At 38.1% G+C, this 20,889-nt stretch overlaps 1 protein-coding gene across 4 annotated transcripts; it reads left to right on the top strand.

Moving 5' to 3' along the window:
• The first annotated feature begins 1,578 nt into the window (after positions 1 to 1,578).
• Positions 1,579 to 20,502, top strand: NSUN3 (NOP2/Sun RNA methyltransferase 3). Of its 4 annotated transcripts, none has more exons than XM_080576891.1 (7): positions 1,579 to 1,789; positions 2,914 to 3,023; positions 4,386 to 4,585; positions 6,348 to 6,502; positions 7,021 to 7,142; positions 17,491 to 17,544; positions 20,238 to 20,502. In XM_080576891.1, the coding sequence occupies exons 1-7, from the start codon at positions 1,691 to 1,693 to the stop codon at positions 20,497 to 20,499; spliced, it is 1,002 nt and encodes a 333-aa protein (XP_080433017.1). In that variant the 5' UTR covers positions 1,579 to 1,690; the 3' UTR covers positions 20,500 to 20,502. The 4 variants fall into 4 exon arrangements, with proteins under 4 accessions (XP_080433017.1, XP_080433014.1, XP_080433015.1 ...); XM_080576888.1 differs by having other exon boundaries at positions 1,621 to 1,789; positions 4,386 to 4,729; XM_080576890.1 differs by lacking the exon at positions 1,579 to 1,789 and adding an exon at positions 1,950 to 2,161 and having other exon boundaries at positions 4,386 to 4,729.
• The last annotated feature ends 387 nt before the right edge of the window (positions 20,503 to 20,889 follow it).

The raw sequence follows: 20,889 nt of genomic DNA, 5'->3' as shown, positions 1-20,889 counted from the left end.
TTTGTAAAATAACGTTCAGCCAGTATTTCTTTTTTCACTCACATATTGCAAAATTTAATTAAAAGCATAGTACTGTAATTTCAGGATGCTACCCACTTAACATAGCAGCACTGCCCATTAGCTTTCTAGCTTCTGGAACTGATCCAACTTAGAGTGCTTCTATTACTTTGAATAGAACAAGTCCCATGGTATTTCAACAGATGCATCCTTTAATGAAGAAGGTACTAAATTTTAAAAGTAAATGAAGTTTGGAGACAAGTTTATCCTAGGACAGAGGAATTCCTCCCCTTCCCCCCACTATTCAGACACACTGTTATTTTCTTTCCCAGGATTACTCTGGCAACTGCTAGTTGTAACAAAAGTAACAAAACCCACGCTTTTCACAAAATTTTAGGAAACTGATTAGCAATGTTAGTAAGTAAGTGTATATTCCTCAGTGAATATGAATTTAACATCAAGTTCTCTTCATGTTGGGCTAGCGGAAGGATTGAGACAGTGGAAAAAGTGGAGTGAGTGTGTAATAAGAAGTGAAGTCCTTACATCAAGACAAGTACGTGGGTTAGACTGGTGAAGACCAACAAAGCCAAGGGAGACCTGGGTAGGGTAGCCATACTACTGAAACAATGATTCACTGGTAAGCAACAAGATAATAGACTGAAGGACTGGGGAAGAGCAGCAGACTCAGACTTTTTAATTGTTTACATAAACTTAAAATTTCTTCAGAATGGGGTAATTTTTGTCCTCTATATTTAAGCACGGGTGGCTCTTTCAGCATTCTTTTTTTGTTTATTTTGTTAGCAAAATAAAATTAAATTACCTTATGTGTTTTCTTGTATGTGTTGTAGGACTTGGAAGAATTATAACCGCAGAGAACTATACTTTTATACCAGTTTTGTCCCATATCTGGTTGTACAATTCCTTTATCTAAAACCCTTCTGGTTTCCTTTCACATTTGTTGTGCAGGTCTACGTTTCACCTACTGGCTCCTTCTCAGGATGCTGATTGAAACATTTCAAATAATCTTAAAAGTTTGATGACGATAATTTGCATGAGGCTTGCATGAATGTTTTTAGTCTTCATTAATCAGTGCCTGAAACTCAAATATTTATTTATATGACAGCACTCTTGCCTTTACCTTTGCACCCTTTTCCATTCTGGATTTTAAAGGCCAGCGTAAGCACCCAGAAGCTGCCCAGGCAGCCATTAATAGAAATGTTCCCTCTTGTCTGGGAACGGCAACCAGCAATCTCAAACCTTAAAAACCTTAAGACATTCTTGTGCGTAATTTTTAAGTTTCCAATGATTTATTAGCAGTAACAGCAGATGAAACTAGAACCGACCTCTGACGTGGTTTGCAGGAGGTAGCTGAGTAGCTGTGTGGTAGTCACAACGTCTGTAAGTTTGGGCCAGCCGGGAGCTAAGGGCTGCAGACAAGCTATTAGCAGAGAGGTCTGATGCAGGGCTTGGATGGGGGCTGGCAGGGGCAGCTGGAGCAGGTTTTTATAAACTGATTAACCCAGGCCCACCATCACCCTGCGTAACGCCTTCCACTGTAACACCCGGAGCCCCGCTCCCGGGGCGGAGGAGGAGGGCGGTGCGCTCCGTAACCCCGCGATTTAACCACACCGCCACCACCTGACAGGCCCAGGGCCGCCCTCTTGCCGCGCCCCGCCCGGCTCCGGCCCCGGCCATGCGGCTGCCGCCCGCCGCGGCCCGGCTGCTGCCAGCACCGCTCCACGCCGGGGCCGGCCTGTGGCCGCGGCGAGGGGCCGCCCGGCCGTCGGAGCAGGTGAGGCACCGGGCAAGCAGCAGGGGCAGCGGGCATCTGGCAGCGCCCGGCCCCTTCCTGGGCGGCCTTCCGCGGCCCCCGGGCCGGGCCGGGCTTGGGAGGCGGCTCCCGCAGCGCTGCTGTCCCCGCCTGCCCGCCGGGGGGCGGGCGCCATGAAGGGCTGCGGGGAGAGCAGTGGATAATAGGGCCAGGGGCTGCCTTGGGGGTTTGTGCCGTCCCTTTGCTGCCCTGTTCCTTCTGCGAAGGCTGCCCGTGGTTAGGTGTACCCCTTTCTTCCTCGCTAGCGTCTGTTGGGGAGGGCCTTTGGGAGTCTGAGTTTTCTGATGAGGGGTGAGCCGTGGACGGCATGTCTGGAAACCAGCAATAACGATGGTACGGGCTCGCAGCAGGGAGGTGCTGTATGTCCCTAAACACGGAACTCCAGCAAAATGGAGGGTTTGCATTTGGAGTTGTTCTGAGCTGCACAAGTTTATGTAGAAACCACAAGCTCTAACACACACACACACACCCTTGTCAAGTGAAACAGAAAAGAATCGTTTGGAGCTCTCCTTCTGAATAGTACAAGTTTGTTCAGGAAACACAAGTTCTTCCTACCCTTCCTTGTCAAATGAAACATATTTTTTATGGGTTGAAAAAAAAATAAAGTGTAGCTAAAGTAATTTTTTTTCTTATTCCTTATCTTACTTCTTGCAGTATTTTCTAACTATATTCTAGCTGACTCGCACAGTGATTCAGGTGAATTTCTTTCTTTTAGTTAAGCACTTTGATACACCTTGGCAGAGGTGATCATGGTTCTAAGGAACAATCTCCATAATCATGCATTGCTTATTTTGCTCCTGATGTATCACAGCCCCAGGACCTGCTGTGTTATCTCAGTTGATGTGGAGACAGAGTGTTATCATCAAGCTTTGATTGACCTCCTCACACATAGGGAGCAAGAGAGTACACTAGCTTAACTTCATTCTCTAAAATCTGTAAGGTTTTGATTGCATGTGTGATATGACCTTCATATCACAGCATCTGAATATCAGTGAGAAATTGGTTTAAGCTGGAAAAATGTTCTTTTAGTAGTTCTTGTGATAACTTTTTTTCTTTTTTTAACTTTTCTATTCCTTTCTCTGAAGGTGGAAAATAAAACAAAAGGGAAACTTCAAAAGCAAATTTGTCAAGTTGTTCTGGATCATTTTGAGCAGCAGTACACAGCGGAACTGGGAGATAAGTGGACCAGTGTCAGGTCTGTTGTTTTGGGGAAATGGGGGAGGGAGGAGAGAGGTTCTGTTAGTTTTTAAGTGCTTCATAAAATAACTTCAAAAAGTGTCATAGGCTGTGGCAGCTGTTTCAGTTTATTTGCAGTTTAGAACTATAATAAAAGTGTGGAATAACCGAAGACTAAGATTTGATATTTTTTTTTCCTTGATAAAAAGGAAATAGGTTTCTTTATATGGTGATTAAGTTTCTGTTTGCCTACATGTGTATACACTGTAAGGACACTGCCATCTTCTGTGTTTCAGTTTGCTGTTTTGTAAAAGCATGGTCCAAAGTAACCCTTCATACCCAACAGATGCTGTTAGTATTTTTTTCTCTATAGCTTTTTAGTAGAGACTGGAGAAGAAATTGACTGCTGTCTGTTTACGTGTACAGAAAAACAATATCAGTTAATTTGGGTCTTGATCACACAGTAGCTAAAGAACTGGCGCTGAGAGAAGACATCTCTCCTCTGCTAGGTGGTGCTTGTCACTCATAGGAAAGCCAGCAGAAGAGCCCTTCTGGAGAAGTTCATTGCTTAGCTTACATACTTTCCAGCAGGAATGTGAACAAAAGCAGTTGATTTCAAGCTGAAGTACATGAGGAATGCTGATGTGATCTGTGCCACATTACTTTGAACGGAAAAGCATCTCACGTCATCAGAATCTTAGTAACCATGTGATTACTGAGTACCCTCTTGAAATGTGTAAATAAAATTTAAAAAGAAGTTTTAAGCGTAGATACATAACGTTAGTTTAACTGAATCAACTTAGAAACTCCTAGGTTGGATCAATGCATATTTCTCTTTTAGTCAACAAATATTACTGAGGAGTATTTTATAGTGCTGAAGGAAAAAATACCGAGAAGAATTCAAGTAGAAAATGATGAAAATCCTTGAAGAAAAGTCTGAGAAAGCAAACTGAAATACAAGCAGGCATATTCCTAGATGTAAATGCTGCTTTTTGGTTACTTTCAAGGAACGTTTATTGGTGTATGTTTTTCTAGCCCAATGATTGTAGAATGTAAATGGAAATCTAGCAAAGAACACTTGTAAAGACTACGTTTTATAGATGTATCGGTGTGTGTGTGTATATATGTGTGTATACATAGATATATGTATAGATGTGTATATATATATATATACACACATGTGTATGTATGTATAGATGTACATTTTACAGTGGCGGCTGGAACGACCACTGCAAAACCACTGTGATTTCTGGTAGCTAATTTTGCAGTCATTCTTTGCCCCAGGGAAGTTCCTTATAGTCAGAAAAAGCATTGTGCTTCATATTGGAAAGTTAATTTTATTTGTCAAGTTATTAAATAGCTTTTCCTTTTTCCAATCTAGAGATGTACTCACATGCCCGTCGTGCTGGCAGTATGCCATCCTGCTTAACAAATTCAGCCAGTCCGCTGAACTGGAGAATACGTTGCGTGTGAAGGGATATCATCTTGCCTTTCGAGGAACTTTGCCTTATCTTCCAAGATCATTGAAGTGTTACATCAGTAGAACTCCTAGGAGATTCCCTGCGCAAAAACATCAAACTGGTAAACTGAAAGAATATTATCTGCTGAATGCTGCTTCAGTGTTACCAGTGCTGGCATTAGAGGTGAAGGATGGGGAAGACGTTTTGGATCTCTGTGCTGCACCAGGGGGTAAATCAGTAACTATCCTACAGTGTGCCTATCCAGGTACTGTACTGAGGTGCTGTTAGTTGATTCCTCACTGTGTTCCTGGGCTATTTTAGTTGTGTCTGTATTCTGTACAGATTTGGATTGGGGGTGGGAAGAAAAAAATATATATATTCTAATTAGTTCTGTGCCTTTTAGTAGGATTTTTATTAGGTTTGTTTACCTACAAGAGCATGAAAATTGCATTAGTTATTTAAATATCTGTTACTGCATACTGACAGACAAAAGTGTAGTAGCTTTATGTTTTACTTCACTGATTTTCTTATTGTTACTTCTGAAGAAGCTAATTTAACTCCTTTGTGGATTTGTTGGCCCAGGAAGTTAAGTAATTTGCAGTCCTTGAATATTTGTACCTTTTTTTCTTTTACTCTGCTACCTGCCTGGCCAGTGCTATGCAAATAGTATAAGTAAATCTAAGTGTACCAATATCAAATGGAACATAAATTAAAAGTGCTAGATCTAGGCAGGGGGGAAGAGCTTATGATGAGGAATTGGTCTAAATCAGCATTTTAAAAGTTCTGTGTCTTGATCTACCTGGATTTAGCAGAATAAAGCACCAAGATAATCACAGCATGTTAGAAGGCAACAATAAACATCTGTTCCCAAGTTTATATGTTAAGTTGAGCAGAAATTGTCTCAAAATGTTTATAGCACCTTAGGTTCTTAAGGATGAGAATATTAATTGTAGCCACCTGTAAATGTTGATTACAGCTTGTTCTCACTCCCTCTTCTAGAGGAACCAGGTGCTGCCAATGAAGTGAATTGAATGACTTGCCCTTTCAAAAGGTTTGGGGAAAAATAAAATTAAAAATAAAAATAAAACCTTTTATCCCACATCTTCTTCTGAAGATATTAGTTTGTTGCTGAGAAAGTAAGGTGCAAGAAAGTTGATTCTGACTATATCTCAGTGAATGCTAAAGTATTTCCTATTATGTATGGCAGACAAAAGGTATGGGACAAGCCACAGGTGGGTGTCCAGAGACTCAAAAAGAGAAACTTTTTGAAAATAGTAAACAGGAATTAAGAGGAAAGTGCATTGCTGGCCTGGGTTGAGTTACAAGCAACAGTTTCTTCAGAAGAAATAACTACTCAGGCGTTGTTTCAAGTGCAACAACAGGCTTTTGTTAAAACACAGCTTAAATTTCAACTCAGTCAGGAATTGGACTGCTCAGTATAGGGTGCAGAAAGCTGAGGCTTTATTTAGTTAAAAGGCAATTAACCTGTAAGAGACGTACTTCATTGTCTAACGACAGTGGTAGAAGGAACATAGAAAAATACTCAGCACTGATTTGGGATGTGGCTTATGTTTAAAGTTGGTTTTACTGTGGAAGTGTATTGCTACCATAAGTATTTGCTAGTAAATATTTATGGATTGCTCTGTAGGAACATGTTGAAATTTACTAGGGTTTATAAAAATCTAGCAGTGTCATAAAATGTGCAATAGCATAAAAACATAGGGTGTAAAGTCTATGGCTGTCATAGGAAAAAAAAACAATTTCTGAATTTGTTACTCTTTGTATTCACAGAAAATACAGAGGACTGATTTTAGGGTGTTTACTTCATTTTTTAATTTTTTAAGGTCAATTTCACTATTTACTTCATTTTTTAATTTTTTAAGGTCAATTTCACTGTAACGAGTATGATGATTTGAGATCAAGATGGTTGAAACAGACAATGGAATCCTTCATCCCGGATCCGTTGGTTAACTTAATAACTGTCTCTAAACAAGACGGTAGACAGATTGGAGATTTTAAACCTGAATCGTATGACAAGGTAACATTATTAGTTATTAGTAAATGATATTTCTTCCTTCTGATTCTTTTCCCATGCTGCTTTATTTTTCATGTTTTTCCAGACTCCAAAAAAATATTTCGCTTATCAAGGGGAACCAAGGTCATATACACGATTTTTAAGGCCTCAGGAATCACTTTATGAAGCTTATTGTGCATTTGTTCACATGTTAGATGATGTTACCCATTTAGTTTTGGTAATGAATTCTGAAGACCTTGTAGCTTCCATGCATGATGTGTACTTAAGAACAGGGGATCAAGTGAGAAAGCTCTGTTCTCCAGGTAGAGGGTAGTTTTGAGGCATTTTTTTTTCTTCTTCCTCCTTGATGACTCCTTATAAGCATCTCAAAAGAGTAATTAGATCGTTTCTTCTCCTAAAATGGAAAATAAAAATGGCGTTCCAGCTTCTTGCAAAAATCAGTTGAGTGGATTTTGGTACAGATAATCACTTTCTGAAAACTGTATTGTGAATTGTCTTATTTGCTCCTATTTGCTGTACAGGTACTGGTTGATGCTCCTTGTTCAAATGACAGAAGCTGGTTATTCTCTTCTGATACTCAGCAAGCTAAGCTTAGGCTAATACAAAGAAAAGAATTATCTTCTCTACAATTCCAGCTGCTAAGGTGAGAAGAGCAAAGAAAAGCTATTAAAGGAGCTTTTTGTAGTTAATGAAAATGTGTTGGGGGTGTGGGGTGTGGACAAGATTTGTCATATTTAATATCCGAACCTAGGTTTCACCACATGAAAAAAATTCAAGAATATGTTGTTGCAATTGCTGTTCAAATTAAAAAAAAAAAAAAGTGAATATGGAAATTTGCATGGTATAACATAAATGGTGAGGTCTAGATCCTCTACTAATGCACTGTTGTACAGTCCCATTAATTCACTTATTAACATTTATGTCCATTTACAGGTGATTCAGAGCAGTCTGGTACCATAGCGAAATGTTTTTGGTTGACATAGCTAAAATGATTTCAGAACTACTCAGTTGAAGCAAAAACATGCGTAGAATGTTTAATGTTTTTTTTTTTTTTAATCTGTGAAAGTGGTCTATAAACATGCCAAGCTGGGTACTCATTCCCCAACACATTTTGTTGTTGTTCTGTTGCAGAATTATCTGTTACGGGTTTTTACAGCCTACATGATAACCAAACTGTCAGTCAACACTGGTTACCAACCATCATTTAGTTCATTAGTTAATGCTGCTTCAGAATTTGTTCCTTGCACTGTTTTTATGAAAAGTTTGAGTCTACCGTGGCACATTCTTAACTGTTGCTTGAATTTAATATCCACTTAACTACGTATGGCACACTTACTGTTCATCGTAACTGATAGGGTAAAAAAAAGTAAAAGAATGTTGGTTTGGGGCAAGTTGGAGAGGACTGTGTGGTTTTAAGGAACATCCATCCAATAATCCAAATCAAGGTTGTCCTGTATTACGCTTTCTAATGATACCAGCCATAGGCTAGCTAGCATTTGTGAAGACTTTGAAAATCCTTTTTCCCCAATGAGAAAAACTCTAATGTGACTTCCCAATAATACCTTTTAGACCTGAGTGTTTTTAACTAAGTAACAATCATGCCTGAAGTCCATCTGTCAAAGCAAATTGAGGGAAAAATAACATACTACAAAACAACAAAAAAAAAGTTTTTATGGAAAGTTCCAATTTACAGCAGTTCCAGATAGTTCTGCATGAGTTCCAGTTGAAAAAGACCTAACAGAACGGTATGATTTATAGCAGAAATATGAGTATCTTATTGCAGTAATGCATCATGTCACCCATTTCCTTTGAAGAAATCAATCACATTTAAAACACTGACCTGTTCCGGTTTTCTCTTTTCAATATTTGACATATAAAATCCAATTTGTGGGCCCCAACCAAAAGAAAGCATATATCATGCAGTGAAATTTTGGGAATTTGCATAAATCTCTTCAGATTGTAATCCTGAAGTGGAGAACTCATGACAGCAGGAATCTTGTTTTTAAAAAAGGAGATGCTCCTGTCAGCCCAAATCAGATTTAATTGAGTTATTCCTAAGTCAAGAAGAGAACTTTGCTTCTGTTGAAAGTACACTTTACTATAGCAACAGCAAGCAGAATTGGATTTGTAAGGACAGAACACTTTTTACATGTAAGTTGAAGTAAAAGGATTGTAATTTCTGTTTTGTTGTTCAACATACATCTGAGTAGTTCTATAGATTGAACAATCTATTGTTACATGCACTGGATTTTTATTTATTTATTGTCTTGTAAAAGATTTTAGAGCACATAAAATACATGGTTAGATTCAAGATGTAGATATTACAACCTTTATTCAGTAAAATATTTGGTGTACACTTGGTAAATGCTATAGATGTCCAGAGGATTTTTATTGTTCCTTCCATCTGATCATTTTAAAATGGATTCCCAAATATCAGTGACATGTCAGATTTGGTGTGAAAGGGAAAAAAGAAATCATAAAATGAGACCAGGAAAGGTTAAATGATTCTTGCAAGTGCATTAGAAGTTTGCAGAACTAAAATTGTAGAATGCTACCCTATTCAAGTCTTTATTTTATGGTTAGGGTGCATAATCATAAGTCAAAAATTGACACTGAATTCTGTCTCTGATACCTTCCATTAATATTCAGGAAGGTTGAAACTACACTAATTCTGCTGTACTCCACCTTGTTTGAATCAGTTCGTGCAGCACTAGCTCTGGCTTACCTATTCAGGTTACCTGCTGTCTTATGCTCAGGGATTTTTCTCACCTCAGTTGTTGTATCTGTAGAACAAAAATAAGTATAAAGCTGGATCCCTGCAATTTTGCTGGGAGTAGTGAAAGAAATGCTTTGTGATTTGAAGATGAAATATAAGGGCCAAGCAGTACTTCAGTTTAGCAATAGTAGTGAAGTATAAGGAAGAGAATAGAAGAAGGAACCCACAAATGAGAATTCTGAAATGCGAGAGAATTATGAATTGCCACTTCTATGAAGTGACTTTTGGCACAAAATTTGGGATTCTTTAAATTATGGAAGTGCTTCACTTGTCATCTTTTTCTGGGTTTTGTCATCTTGTGGGTTCTTTTTTTGATTTTTTTTTTTTTTTAAGCAGATGAGCCTGTGGGAGTAGGGGAAGCTGGGGAAATCAGAGAGGAACTGAGGGAAGAAAAAGTATTGTTGCATTATGATATATACTACAAGTACTTGGAGGCTTCTGAGAATGAAGATCTGAAAGAAACTTTGATGGAATGATCTTCCTATGTCAGTCTGAATCAAGTTTGCAATCTAAATGAACAGCATAAAAGCTGAAGAGCAAATTTTATAAGCAGCGAGGGTACTACTGATTTAAAGGAAATTGAGATTGTAATGATTGTTAATACCAAAACCAAAGCGTCCCTGCAGAGTGCTATAATCCGAGAACACACTGCAAATCTAGTTATTATTTGGGGTGTTCATGCAGAAAACAAATTGCAAAATAAGTAAGGAAAGTTCATTTCCTGACACTGAATGCTAGTGCAAAAGGCAGTGATTCCCACATGTGAATTTACCATTGTTATCAATTCTTAGATGGAAGTTAAACCTGGGGTTAAGGTCGAGTGCATAATAACTTAATGGTGAAACTGCTACAGATGTTGTAATTATTCCTAGACCAGTAATTGCAGCTGAAAGAAACGGTGTTAGGATTCAGCTGAAAATAAATCCAAACAGGATACAAATTGGAAAATGCAGAAAAGGCGTTTAGACTACTGTAATTCTTCTGTACACAACATCTCACAGTAATTAAATGGCTCTAGTTGGTGTTTAATAGAGTTCTGGTCCAGAGGAGCTCAAACCAACTTTAAAAGATACATTGTGGTTGACTTTTTCTGTTTTCAACTCTTTTTCTCCTTAGTAGTTAACTAGAAGGGAGATTGAATACACAAGACAAGCACGCACAAAACCAGCAGGTTTGAGGGAATTCTGAGTACGCGAGAGGTCTGAAGGGTCTTGAATGTTCTGCCCTTTTGATTACTGGTGCCAAATTAGCCATACAAAATGCTCATTTTTCTCGTTGATCTTTAGAGTTGTACGGATTCTCCTTTTTCAGAACTCAGAATGAAGCACTAAATTTGGGTTGAGAAAGCAGGAAAACACTTTATTCTCCCTAGTTAATGAAATGCTTCAATCCCTGTTTGTCATTACAAACACTATGATTTTTAAGGAACTGTGACTGATTCTCTGCAACATAATGCATCTCCTGTTACAAACCTTATGCAACTGGAATGCAATAGTGAGATAAAAGGAATGTTTCCCTCTGAACAAAGACCTTTTTTTTTTTCTTTGGATGCCAGTCATAACATGGTATTTGAAGTTGCTGATCTTTTCCAAGAAAAGGTTACCAGAAGTTGTGAGATGTTTTTGTTTGCTTGCTTGCTTTATTATTTCCTGCTGAATAGTTTAGAAAGTGGGAGGGTTGCACACTTGCTTTTACTCAGAAGGAAAAAAAAAGAAAGCCTACACCTAAATATTCTGTACTTATTTTTCTGAATGAAAGGGACCATAATTAATGTCAAATGTAAGTAACCAGGTATTGTGCAAACGGTTTCGTCAAGCTTCCAATCTGTGTTTGCCTTGCTGCTGCAGTCCCAGGCTCCACTGGAGCAGAGACTGCTGATCGTGCAGCCAGTTTGTACAGTGGTTTACCAATCTATACACGTGGAAAGTCAAGTGAGATTGACATTTTCCCTTAAGTCATCAGATAGAATTGGCAACCCAAGTCTCTAAAGGCTAACCTACATACCAGCAGACTAGCCTTATTTTCTCATGCTCAGACCTTCGCAAATTTGTCTTACTTAGAAAAAAATATTAAAACTTTTGGTGAAAACTTAAGACACATGTAATAGAATTTAAGTTGCAAGTTGCTCAGTTGTCTCTGAATATGTCAAAATTAGTGACATGGCTTCATAGAATACATATGTATTTTCATCCTAGATTTTTTTTGAGAGAGCCTTTTTTTTTTGCCTAGTGTGTAGTAAAAATTGAACTACTCAAAAAATCCCAATGTTCTTTCTCTGGCATTGTGTCACTTGCGCATTTTCACTGAAATGTAGGGTTTTCCTCATGTACTTAGAAGAGGAATTACAATCCCTCTATTACACTTTTGATGTGTGTCTAAGCTGTTAATCGTTTATTTTGTTGTAAAGTGATGGTCTTTTTTTTATGTACCATTGTGTACTGCCCAATATTGTACCAGCATATGGATACCGCCATGAGATTTCTGCTTTGATTAAGACAAGAGCCTTTATGGCACATGGGCATGTAATGATGATATTAAAAAGAATATACTCGTAATTAGCTTGTTGTTCTGTCGAAGCAGTGATTTAGTTTAGTCTGTGATTTGCTACTGATGAAAAAAATACCAGCCATGAGTGTTCTTGGCAAAGGCAGGGAGAGCCAGTGACTTGTGCCTTGAAAAAGAAATTACTATTGTAGAAGCTGCCCGACTTTATTTAGTGTGAGTCCTTAGAAGGATGGCAAGGCTGAATGTCATCTGGTAGCAGAAATAGAGAAGAGACCCTTCAGAAACATGGCAGTCTTCTTGTATAGTGCTCAACTCCTACATCGGACCTCTGTGGGTAAAGTTATGGGGCATTTTGAAATGACCTGAGGGAATTCTGAATGGAGGTACCGGGGTGGGGAGGTGAATAAGGAAAGGGAAAGGAAAGGAAAGCCATGTCCTGTGCAGAAGGGAAGAGAAGGCACGTGGGAAAGCATGGAAAGTTGTGCTGAGGATTGCTTCTCTGCGTCGTTCTTTGGCTCGTTCTTGGACTAACAGATTTTCCATGGATTGCGTGGATGGTTCTGTCTTTCAACTTCTCCAAGATGGAAGACAGTTAATAGTTTATATAGACTGCTGACCCAAGGCTTCATACCAGGTGTGCTGTTCGGGGCAAACAGTGTTCTCTCTCTGTGCCTCCTTGCTCCTCTGGTTGGAAATGGTTAGATAGCTGCTGACTGGTCAGTGAACCTTTTTGGTCTAATTACATATACCTACATGTACAATGTTCTGTGCCGTTCCCCAAAACACTGCTGGTTATGTTGCTGGAGGTTAAAGTCATTCTTACTTCTTCCTCTCAAGGTGGTGCCACCAGACAGAAAAGAAATAGAGATGAATTAAGGGGAGAGAGCACAATGTCTGAGCTTAGGGGAAAGAGTGAGGAGTCTTAGATTCTGGTCTGGTATTCCAGGGGCTATTTATCTACTTTGCATAAATAGCAGTTAACTAAAACACTGGAATACTCCTTGCAACCTGAATCTGAAGACTCTTACTCTTCCAAGTAAGTACCTGAGCTACCTCACTTGTGAGACACAGCCTTTATGCATTTAAGTAGTAAGTAATTTAGCTAGGGAATGTCTTTATTTTGGAATAGGCTCAAGTTATTTTTTAGACTCATGGTTGGTTTTGAATTTCCTCGCAAAGAGTGAGTTCTGTGGCTGTTGTTGTGGACCCATCTCATCTTCCATTAGAGATATTAAATAGTTTCTGATTTTAAGTTCTGCCTAGTTCCTTGAGCCTTTCGTAGTGCCCAGTGCATAACTTACGCATCGAGTCCCTTGTGATAGGTTGCAAAACGAAGTTTCTGGAATTAATAAGTAAATTAACAAATAGGCTATCCAGCAGCTAAGTAGTTGCCTAGGTAGTTGGGATCACAGATTTAATTAAGACACTAATTTTGCTTTAATTCCACCTTCAGTCCTTCCTGTGTATATGCATGGTTAGTAAGCTGTAATGAAAAACTCTACTTCTAAAGCTGTGTGGTAAAGTCTGTAGTGAGCTTCAAAGGTCTTTTGTTCTCCCTTTCCTAGCTGAGATGGTTCTGCTTGGGCTGTGTATGTTTATCTTTTTTTTTTTAAATAACAAATTGAGGTTGGGAAGAGGAGTGGGTCTCCGTAAGTGTGTAAGATAGAAGTTAATTCTGGGTTAAATAAAATGACAGAAGGGTTGCAATTTGTTTGGAATGAACTGCCTCTGGCTGCTGCAGGCTGTCCAGCTAAAACCAGTCTTGCTGTTAGTGATGCTGACTGTGTGGAAGAGAGCTGAAGCAAAATTCTTGGGCATTGCATTGTCATTTGTGGTTCTTACATCTGGGAACAGAATTAAGCTGACTTGTTGCCCTTAAAGGGTCACAGCAGTTCTGGTGTTGCAAGGGATATCCTATATATCTGTGTTAACAGGATGATTATTCCAGGACTCACCAGGCACTGGAGAAGAAAGCTTAATAATGTTAAACTGAAGGTCCAGTCTTTTTGTGAGAAGAATATAAAATTATTTGCTGTAGAAAATCTCTCCTGTACACCTTTGTAACTGCTCTTCACAAATTATTAAAAGTGGGTATTTTGACACGGGAGGGACTTCCTTATCAATTTGGCTTTATATGGGGAAAAAACAAAGCAAAACCTTCAATATGCAGTCCATGTTACAATGATGCATCTGGACTCTTGTAAGAGCAAGAAGGAAATAAATGATATCTTTTGTCAATAAAAAGAATAGAACCGAGGATAAAAGCAAAGGTATCTTGAGATGCTCTACCTCTTGAAGAGCTTGTAAAAGCAGGTGTTATTCTGATCAGACATTATCTCACACACTGAGCAGAAATATATCCCAGTTGCCAAAAGATGGCAGTATTGAAGTGTTGTATTATTTTTAAATTACCCTAAAATGTACGTAATCTTTTTACTTTAATACTGGAAAAGGTTAAATGAGTAATGTAATTAATGCTGACACTTCCAATGGCACAAAATGTATACCCAAGCATAGGAGGAGTGGGCTGGACGTACAGGTGCTAGCTGTAGTTTGAAATGCACGTTTATTGTCTGCCTGTTTTTAAAAGGATGTTTGAGATGCCAAGACTTTTAGAACAACTGAAATGTCAGTCTATCATGTTTAATTTTCTTTAAGTGTGAAAAATCTTTTGGGGTTTTGTCTAACTACGTTTTAGTTGCACATAGAAGTGCTTTGCTTTAAGAGGTGTATGGCTCTAGAGTGGTCCTTTTTTTTTTCTGTGAGATATTAAATAATCATACTGCTCTGTTTTCCCTAACTTATTGTGTTTTATCCATTCTTAGACTTTAAGTCTTATGAAGTAAACTAAATAAAAGTGCTTTAAAATAGTATATTCCTTTCCAAAAAAATCTTATCCAGTACTCCTGTAATATGAAGGGTTAGAAGAGACTAGTGCATCTTTTCTACCTCTGACTTCCATAGCTCAGTACGTGCTTTTGAACTAAATAGACATCCTGCAAAAATATAAAGTGAAGTAAAAAAAATAATTTAGAATGAGGAGAAGAGCAATCTGTATGTCTTTAACTGTCTTAAAGTACTTCCTGAACGGACTGGATACCAACCACCCTCATGTTTGGATTGCAATTGTGCTTTAGGCTTATGTGCTGGAAAGATTTAAGCGTGGATTCAGTTACTATGAAGTGATAATGTCAGTAGGTCAAAGCAGATGTCGAGAAGCATCAAGCACATTTCTAGAGAATGATGTGCCAGTTAATATCAGTCTATCCTGCGGTTTTCCAGCTGCTGTAATTGCAAGTTACTAATGATTTGAAAACACCATTACATTTGGGACTATTTGATATCACAGTGACCCTCCTAAATTGTGATACGCTGTTATCTCCTAAAGTTACATTCAGTACCTCAGAAAACGTTGTGGTTTTTTTGTTTGTTTAGCATGTATATTTCTTTGTAACAACCATGCATTAGTGCTTGCAGTTCTATCATGTAATTATTTCATTTTGCATACTGTTTTGTATTATTTCCTGGCAGAGCTAAACTTGGAGGTCTTGTATTCAGGCCTTGCATGGTGAAAAGGACGTGTTAATGGATGGTCTTGCATTTTACCAATTTTTGTCTTTTTTGTTCTGCCATGACTATCTTAGAGGTATAATTGGTATAATATGACAATATGCAACACAAGCTGAGTTATGCATGCCACATGCTGACAGTGGTGCTTCTTCTTCAGGGTCTTGATTGCAAGTGCTAAGGGTTTGTCACATTAGTAAAACAAAATTGAATGTATGGAAAAGTGGACATACTGTGAACTCCAGGAAAATTTCCCTGTGCTTTTAGTATATGTTCTCATTTTTCTCCATGGGAAGCTTGAAACTTTGCAATATTAGTGCCTGTAACATGTGAAATTCAGCATGGCAAATATATATACTTAGATTTAAAATTATGAAATTAATTATAACTAGATTTATATTTAAACTGAAGTTTTACTGCTTTAATAAATACAATGGAGGACATCTGTACCACTAAGAGAAAAATAACTCCAAATTAATAACCTTCAATATATTTTATCTTTAAGCTACACATTTTAATAAAAGAAAGGTGAAAAATATTATAGTGTCTTCTGCACTAGCATCCTTTTTAATCATTCTAGATTTGAAGCTTATTTTCAGAAGCTACAAAGTGCCTTATAACAAGCATGAGATTCCTTACTTAAAGCTCAACTCTTAGCTGAAGCATTTGGGGGTAATGCCTAATGTAAGAGGAATCATACATGCTCAGATTGTATGGTCACAGCAGTGGTGGTGGGTTCTGCTAGATGTCTGTAAATTAAACTCCAGTTTTGACATACTCCTTGAATGAGCTTGTTCCCCTCCGTTGATTACAGAATATGACTAGTTTCTGAAATTTATTTGTACAAACTTTTAAGAATGAATTCTCCCTCATGCCAATGACAAGGGGATCAGACCGCCTGAACCTGCTTATCCAGCGCGGTATCACCCTGTGACTTTGAGCCCAACACTTCTTCACTTTGCATTTTGCAGCTCTGTGCTGAAGGTTTTTCAAAAGCCGAGCACAGCTTAATTGGGGATGGCGGTCGGTTGACATTGAACACAGCCACGGAAACAACTGTTGCTGAACTTGACAAGATGGATAGATACATTGATTAACCTTGCAGTGTAAAGTAATCCCTCTTAGGTTTTTCAATTTGACTTACGTTCAGAGTAAAGATAACTTCTCATTCTCCAGGCTTTTTGGGTCATGGGCTAGTGAAAATTCCCAAACTAAGGAGGCTTATGGTTAATTAGGGTTTTTTTTTGTTGTGAGATTTTTCAGGATTTTGTTCAGAAGACTGTGTTGCTCCTTCCTCTGAATCAGTGCACCAGAGATTCAGTTGCAGGAGCACACTGCCTTTGAAAGTACTGTCTTGAATGGTTTTTACTTTATATATGGTAAGAGAAAGACACTTAGCAAGCGTCTGTGCTTTTCACTTGAGCTACATCTACTTTTTTAGTATTTACCTTTTACCTTTTCTGCAGTAAAAATATTTTCTCACTTGTATATATTCTCATAGTCTTTGCATTATAAGAAAACAGTTGTCTTTATCAACTCTTCGAGTGAAGTTATCAGGGGTACTAAAAGAATATCTTGATTGTTGTGCAAAAAAAAATATTCACATTTCAGCTAGTTGCCCTTTGATGACTTGGCATTCCTATATAGTTGGAAAAGGTGTAAAGAGGGGAAATTCTATAAAAATGAGAAGATTAGGTTGTTTCTTAGAATACTGTGAAGATTAGCTCCACTTTGAGCTAGTCTTAGAAAATTTAGCTCTGTTTTCTTTGAGTTCGCATAGTTGTTTGCTTTATAAATTTTCTATTACACTGGGGGATAAAAAGCTTTTATGATTTCCAGAACTGGTATGAGGCTAAGGAGGCTTGATCAGTGTGTGGTTCTCTTGCTGGTTTGTTCATCTTTGGAACGAGAAGATTGTATTTGCCTCTTCGACTTTTTCTTTTATTTATGTATTTAGTTTTGGGTTATGCTTAAACACAGCGGACTCTTCAGGAATGGTGTCACAATGTTTCAGTACAGTACTTAGGTACCCTAGCATAAGTGAAGCCTTCAGATACTGCTGTAGCACAAGTAAACAAGTTAAACCTTCTTTAAAAAAATTAATCCAACTTGCGTCAATAGTTTTTCTTTTCCTTTCTTGTAGTAGCAGAAACAACTCTGCCTGTGGCAAAACCCCACATCTCAGTGGCCTCTTGAGTTAAGTCTTGGTTATAACGTTCCATACATACATACATATATATATATATATGTGTGTGTGTATATATATATGTGTGTATATATATATGTTTTTTTTTTCTTACATGCAAAATTCAGGTATATAATCTACTTGGTATGAATGAGGAACTGCTTACTCGTGAACTGCATTCCCAACTTTTATCAGTGCTTGCATTTGTCAAAGTAATGGATGTGTTGGCATGCTTTGGGACACTGACTGTGACACTTAATGATCTTTGTATTGTTTTGTTCACATGTTTAAAAGTACAAAGTTTCCATTGTGCCCTACCATTTCTCACTAGCAAATACAAGCAAGTGACACTTGCACTGGGCTATTCCCTCCCAGCATACAGTGCAGTGGCATTGAGCGTTAGCCCAGAATTCCTGAGATGCTTTACTGCAAAACGTCTCTAAATTATAAAATGGTGCTAAAAATTGAGCCGTAACAAAATGATTTTGGAAAGATAGGTGTCAAATGCTGGTGTGAAAGCAAACAGGCAGTCAACACAAAACATTTAGAAACCGCTTTTGTCTGCCATAAGACAGAATGGAATGTTACTTAACTTACTGAATTTCTTGCAAATATTTTGTCAGACATGCACGCTGTAGCTTCCTACTGTGCTTTACAATAGCTATCTTCCGTATATCTGGGCCCATTTTGGTTGCCAGACAGAAGCAGCATAAACCCACCCCTTTTAAATGGACAGCTGTCACCAGGGAAGAGCTGCACTGTTGGGATGACACCCGCTCTGTTTTACTGTCTCAAGGTGAAGTTGTAAATGTCATCTGTATCAACCAGCGTCTCAAATATTCTTAAACGCTTTCACAGACTCTCAAAAACCTACTTGAAGTCTGAGATAAGCTTCCTATTTTGTGATAGCTTTAGCTAATTTTGGAAGTCCATTAGACCCAGTTAAATTGAAAATATTCAGACCTCCAAAGTCCTTTGTAACCTGTTCTTTACCTTTAACAGGCTGAACTTGAACTGCTCTATCGCTTATGCGAAATGTGCTAGCCATCTGCTCACTCCATCTTTTTATTGATCTGATACAACAAAGGCATTAAACACTGATTTTTTTAACATCATCTGTTAAGAGAGATCTGTTGCCTTATGCTAAGTAAAACTGGAGTAGTGTAGACACCAGTAAATTATGTATTTGGCTTGTTGATTAACCTAGCCAAGACCAATAGAAGAAATGAGCAAGATTTGCATACTCTCCCCAGGGAAAGAGATTGGGTGTAACAGAGGAGTTTTCACCTGGGAAGGTGAACAGAGTTGTATCATCTCTGTAGGAAACACCCATTTGTCCTAGTGTTTCCTTATTATTTTGGACAGGACTTTCAGATTTGCTTTGATCCTGCTTGTGATAAGGCTCTCCTTTATTGATTCTTTTCCTGAAAAGGCACAATTCTGTCATAAAGGACTTGCTTTTTCCCTTTTTTTCCCCCTTTGCTTTCTCAGCTGTTTTCATTCTGATATCACGCTTAGCAGCTCCTCAGCTTGTCTCTGGAGGAACTGCTGTTTCAATAGCATTGCATTTATTCATCTGGGCTTGGAACCAGGCTCACTGCTTTTCGGGTCTGCTCACCTGATTCAGGAGCTGGGGTTTTTCTTTTCCATGTAGTAGGGTTGGGGGGGGGGGGGGGGGGGGGGATATGTGTAGTGGGTGTGGGGTTTTGGGGTTTTCTTTTTGGTCAGTAGAGTGGTCTAAATAATATCTACCCATCTGTGATTTGAAGAATACTCTTCTGTGATCCAAGTTTTTTTTTTTTTTTTTAACTCTTTTAATTTGCTAGAAGTGAATATGGATTGCTTATTTCCTTACTTCCTTACTCTCACAGGCTATATTTTCTCTCTCTGAAAAGGACCTTGGGGATCTGCTTTAATGGAAAGTAAACAGTCTGTTTAAACTCAGTTTCAGTGGGAAAGTAAAAACAAAAAAACAAAACCTACCTCTCTTCTGTCCGCCAGTAGTCAAGTAGTCTTGAAGCTTTCAAGGAAACCTGAAATCTTAAACCACTTTTTTCAAAATTTGTCAACGGCTTAATAAGTGAAGCGCACATAAATAGACAATATGATGCTAGAAATCATATTTCCTTAGGAAATCAGGTTGAAAAGTATTGACTCAGTGAAACCCCCAGTCCTGTTATACACTAAATAAGTTGCTGAAATTGCAAAAATGATTGTAAAATTAATTACAGCCAAGTAATTAGTCCAGGCTATTACTACAACTCTACGTTCTGCTGTTTGTTCACACAGGGAGCCAGCTGAGTATCTAACTATCTAACTAGTACTTCTGATGTGGTGTTTACCCATTTTGTATGCACAGTTGCACCATTTTCACAGTAGTGCTGTGCATATAAATGTTCCAAAGTATGTTCTGTGACTCTGAATGGATGCTGCTATCTACTTGTCATTCTCATATTTAAAAAAAAAATACCCTTAGTTAACTGAGAATACATTAATAAATGAGAAAGCAAAAATGTGTTGCGGGTTGTTTCTTGAACTGTCAGTTATATTCTGTTAAGACTGTTCCATTATGTTATTTTTTTATATTTATACCTATTTGTAAATCTAGATGTAAAACTCTTGCACCTTTCTCCCTTCACCCCCCAGCCCCTTCTTTGAGCATGTCAATTCATATGTTGAATTATGGTTTTTTTCATTATTTGCAGGTCTGCTATTAAAGCATTGCGTCCTGGTGGATCATTGGTCTATTCTACTTGCACTCTCTCGAAGGCAGAAAACGGCGATGTAATAAATCTCATTCTAAAATCCTGCGCTAATGTAATGCCTGTAGATATAAGTGAAATGGCCAAAGCTGTTTCCCAGGAATTCACTTTTCTCTGTGATACACAACAGCATGAACTTCTGGTTCTGCCGGAGAAAGGGAAAGCCTGGGGCCCAATGTATGTAGCTAAATTAAAGAAAATATAGTCCGTGTGATGCCTGTTAGTTTCATTTATAAGTGGATAAAATTATATTTATTCCTAATATACTCTGTGTATGTGAACACACGTCCAAGTCAACTGAATTTAGAGCCTTGCAGTTTTGTATGTGCTGCTCCCTAATAAAATGGAAGCTAAAAATTTAGCTTAGCTAGAAATACAGAGTGTCTTCTAACGTGGACTTGGGGACTTCTGTGAAGTCCTTTTGAAGTAAAGAAAGCTTTGTGTTATTTTCAAGGTGATGCTCTGAACGGGATTTACATTCCAGAGTAGAAGCCTGCGTGGTGTTTTTTTGCACTTTTTAAAAAATTACTTCTAATTGTTTGGTTTAAATACAGCATATTTTAAAATAAATATTTTGAATGGTGCCTCCTTCTGA

Source organism: Anser brachyrhynchus (assembly GCF_964034855.1).
Source record: "Anser brachyrhynchus genome assembly, chromosome: 1".
NCBI lineage: Eukaryota > Metazoa > Chordata > Aves > Anseriformes > Anatidae > Anser > Anser brachyrhynchus.
Note: the sequence above shows the minus strand (reverse complement) of the source record. Positions and strands in the feature narration are given on the sequence as shown.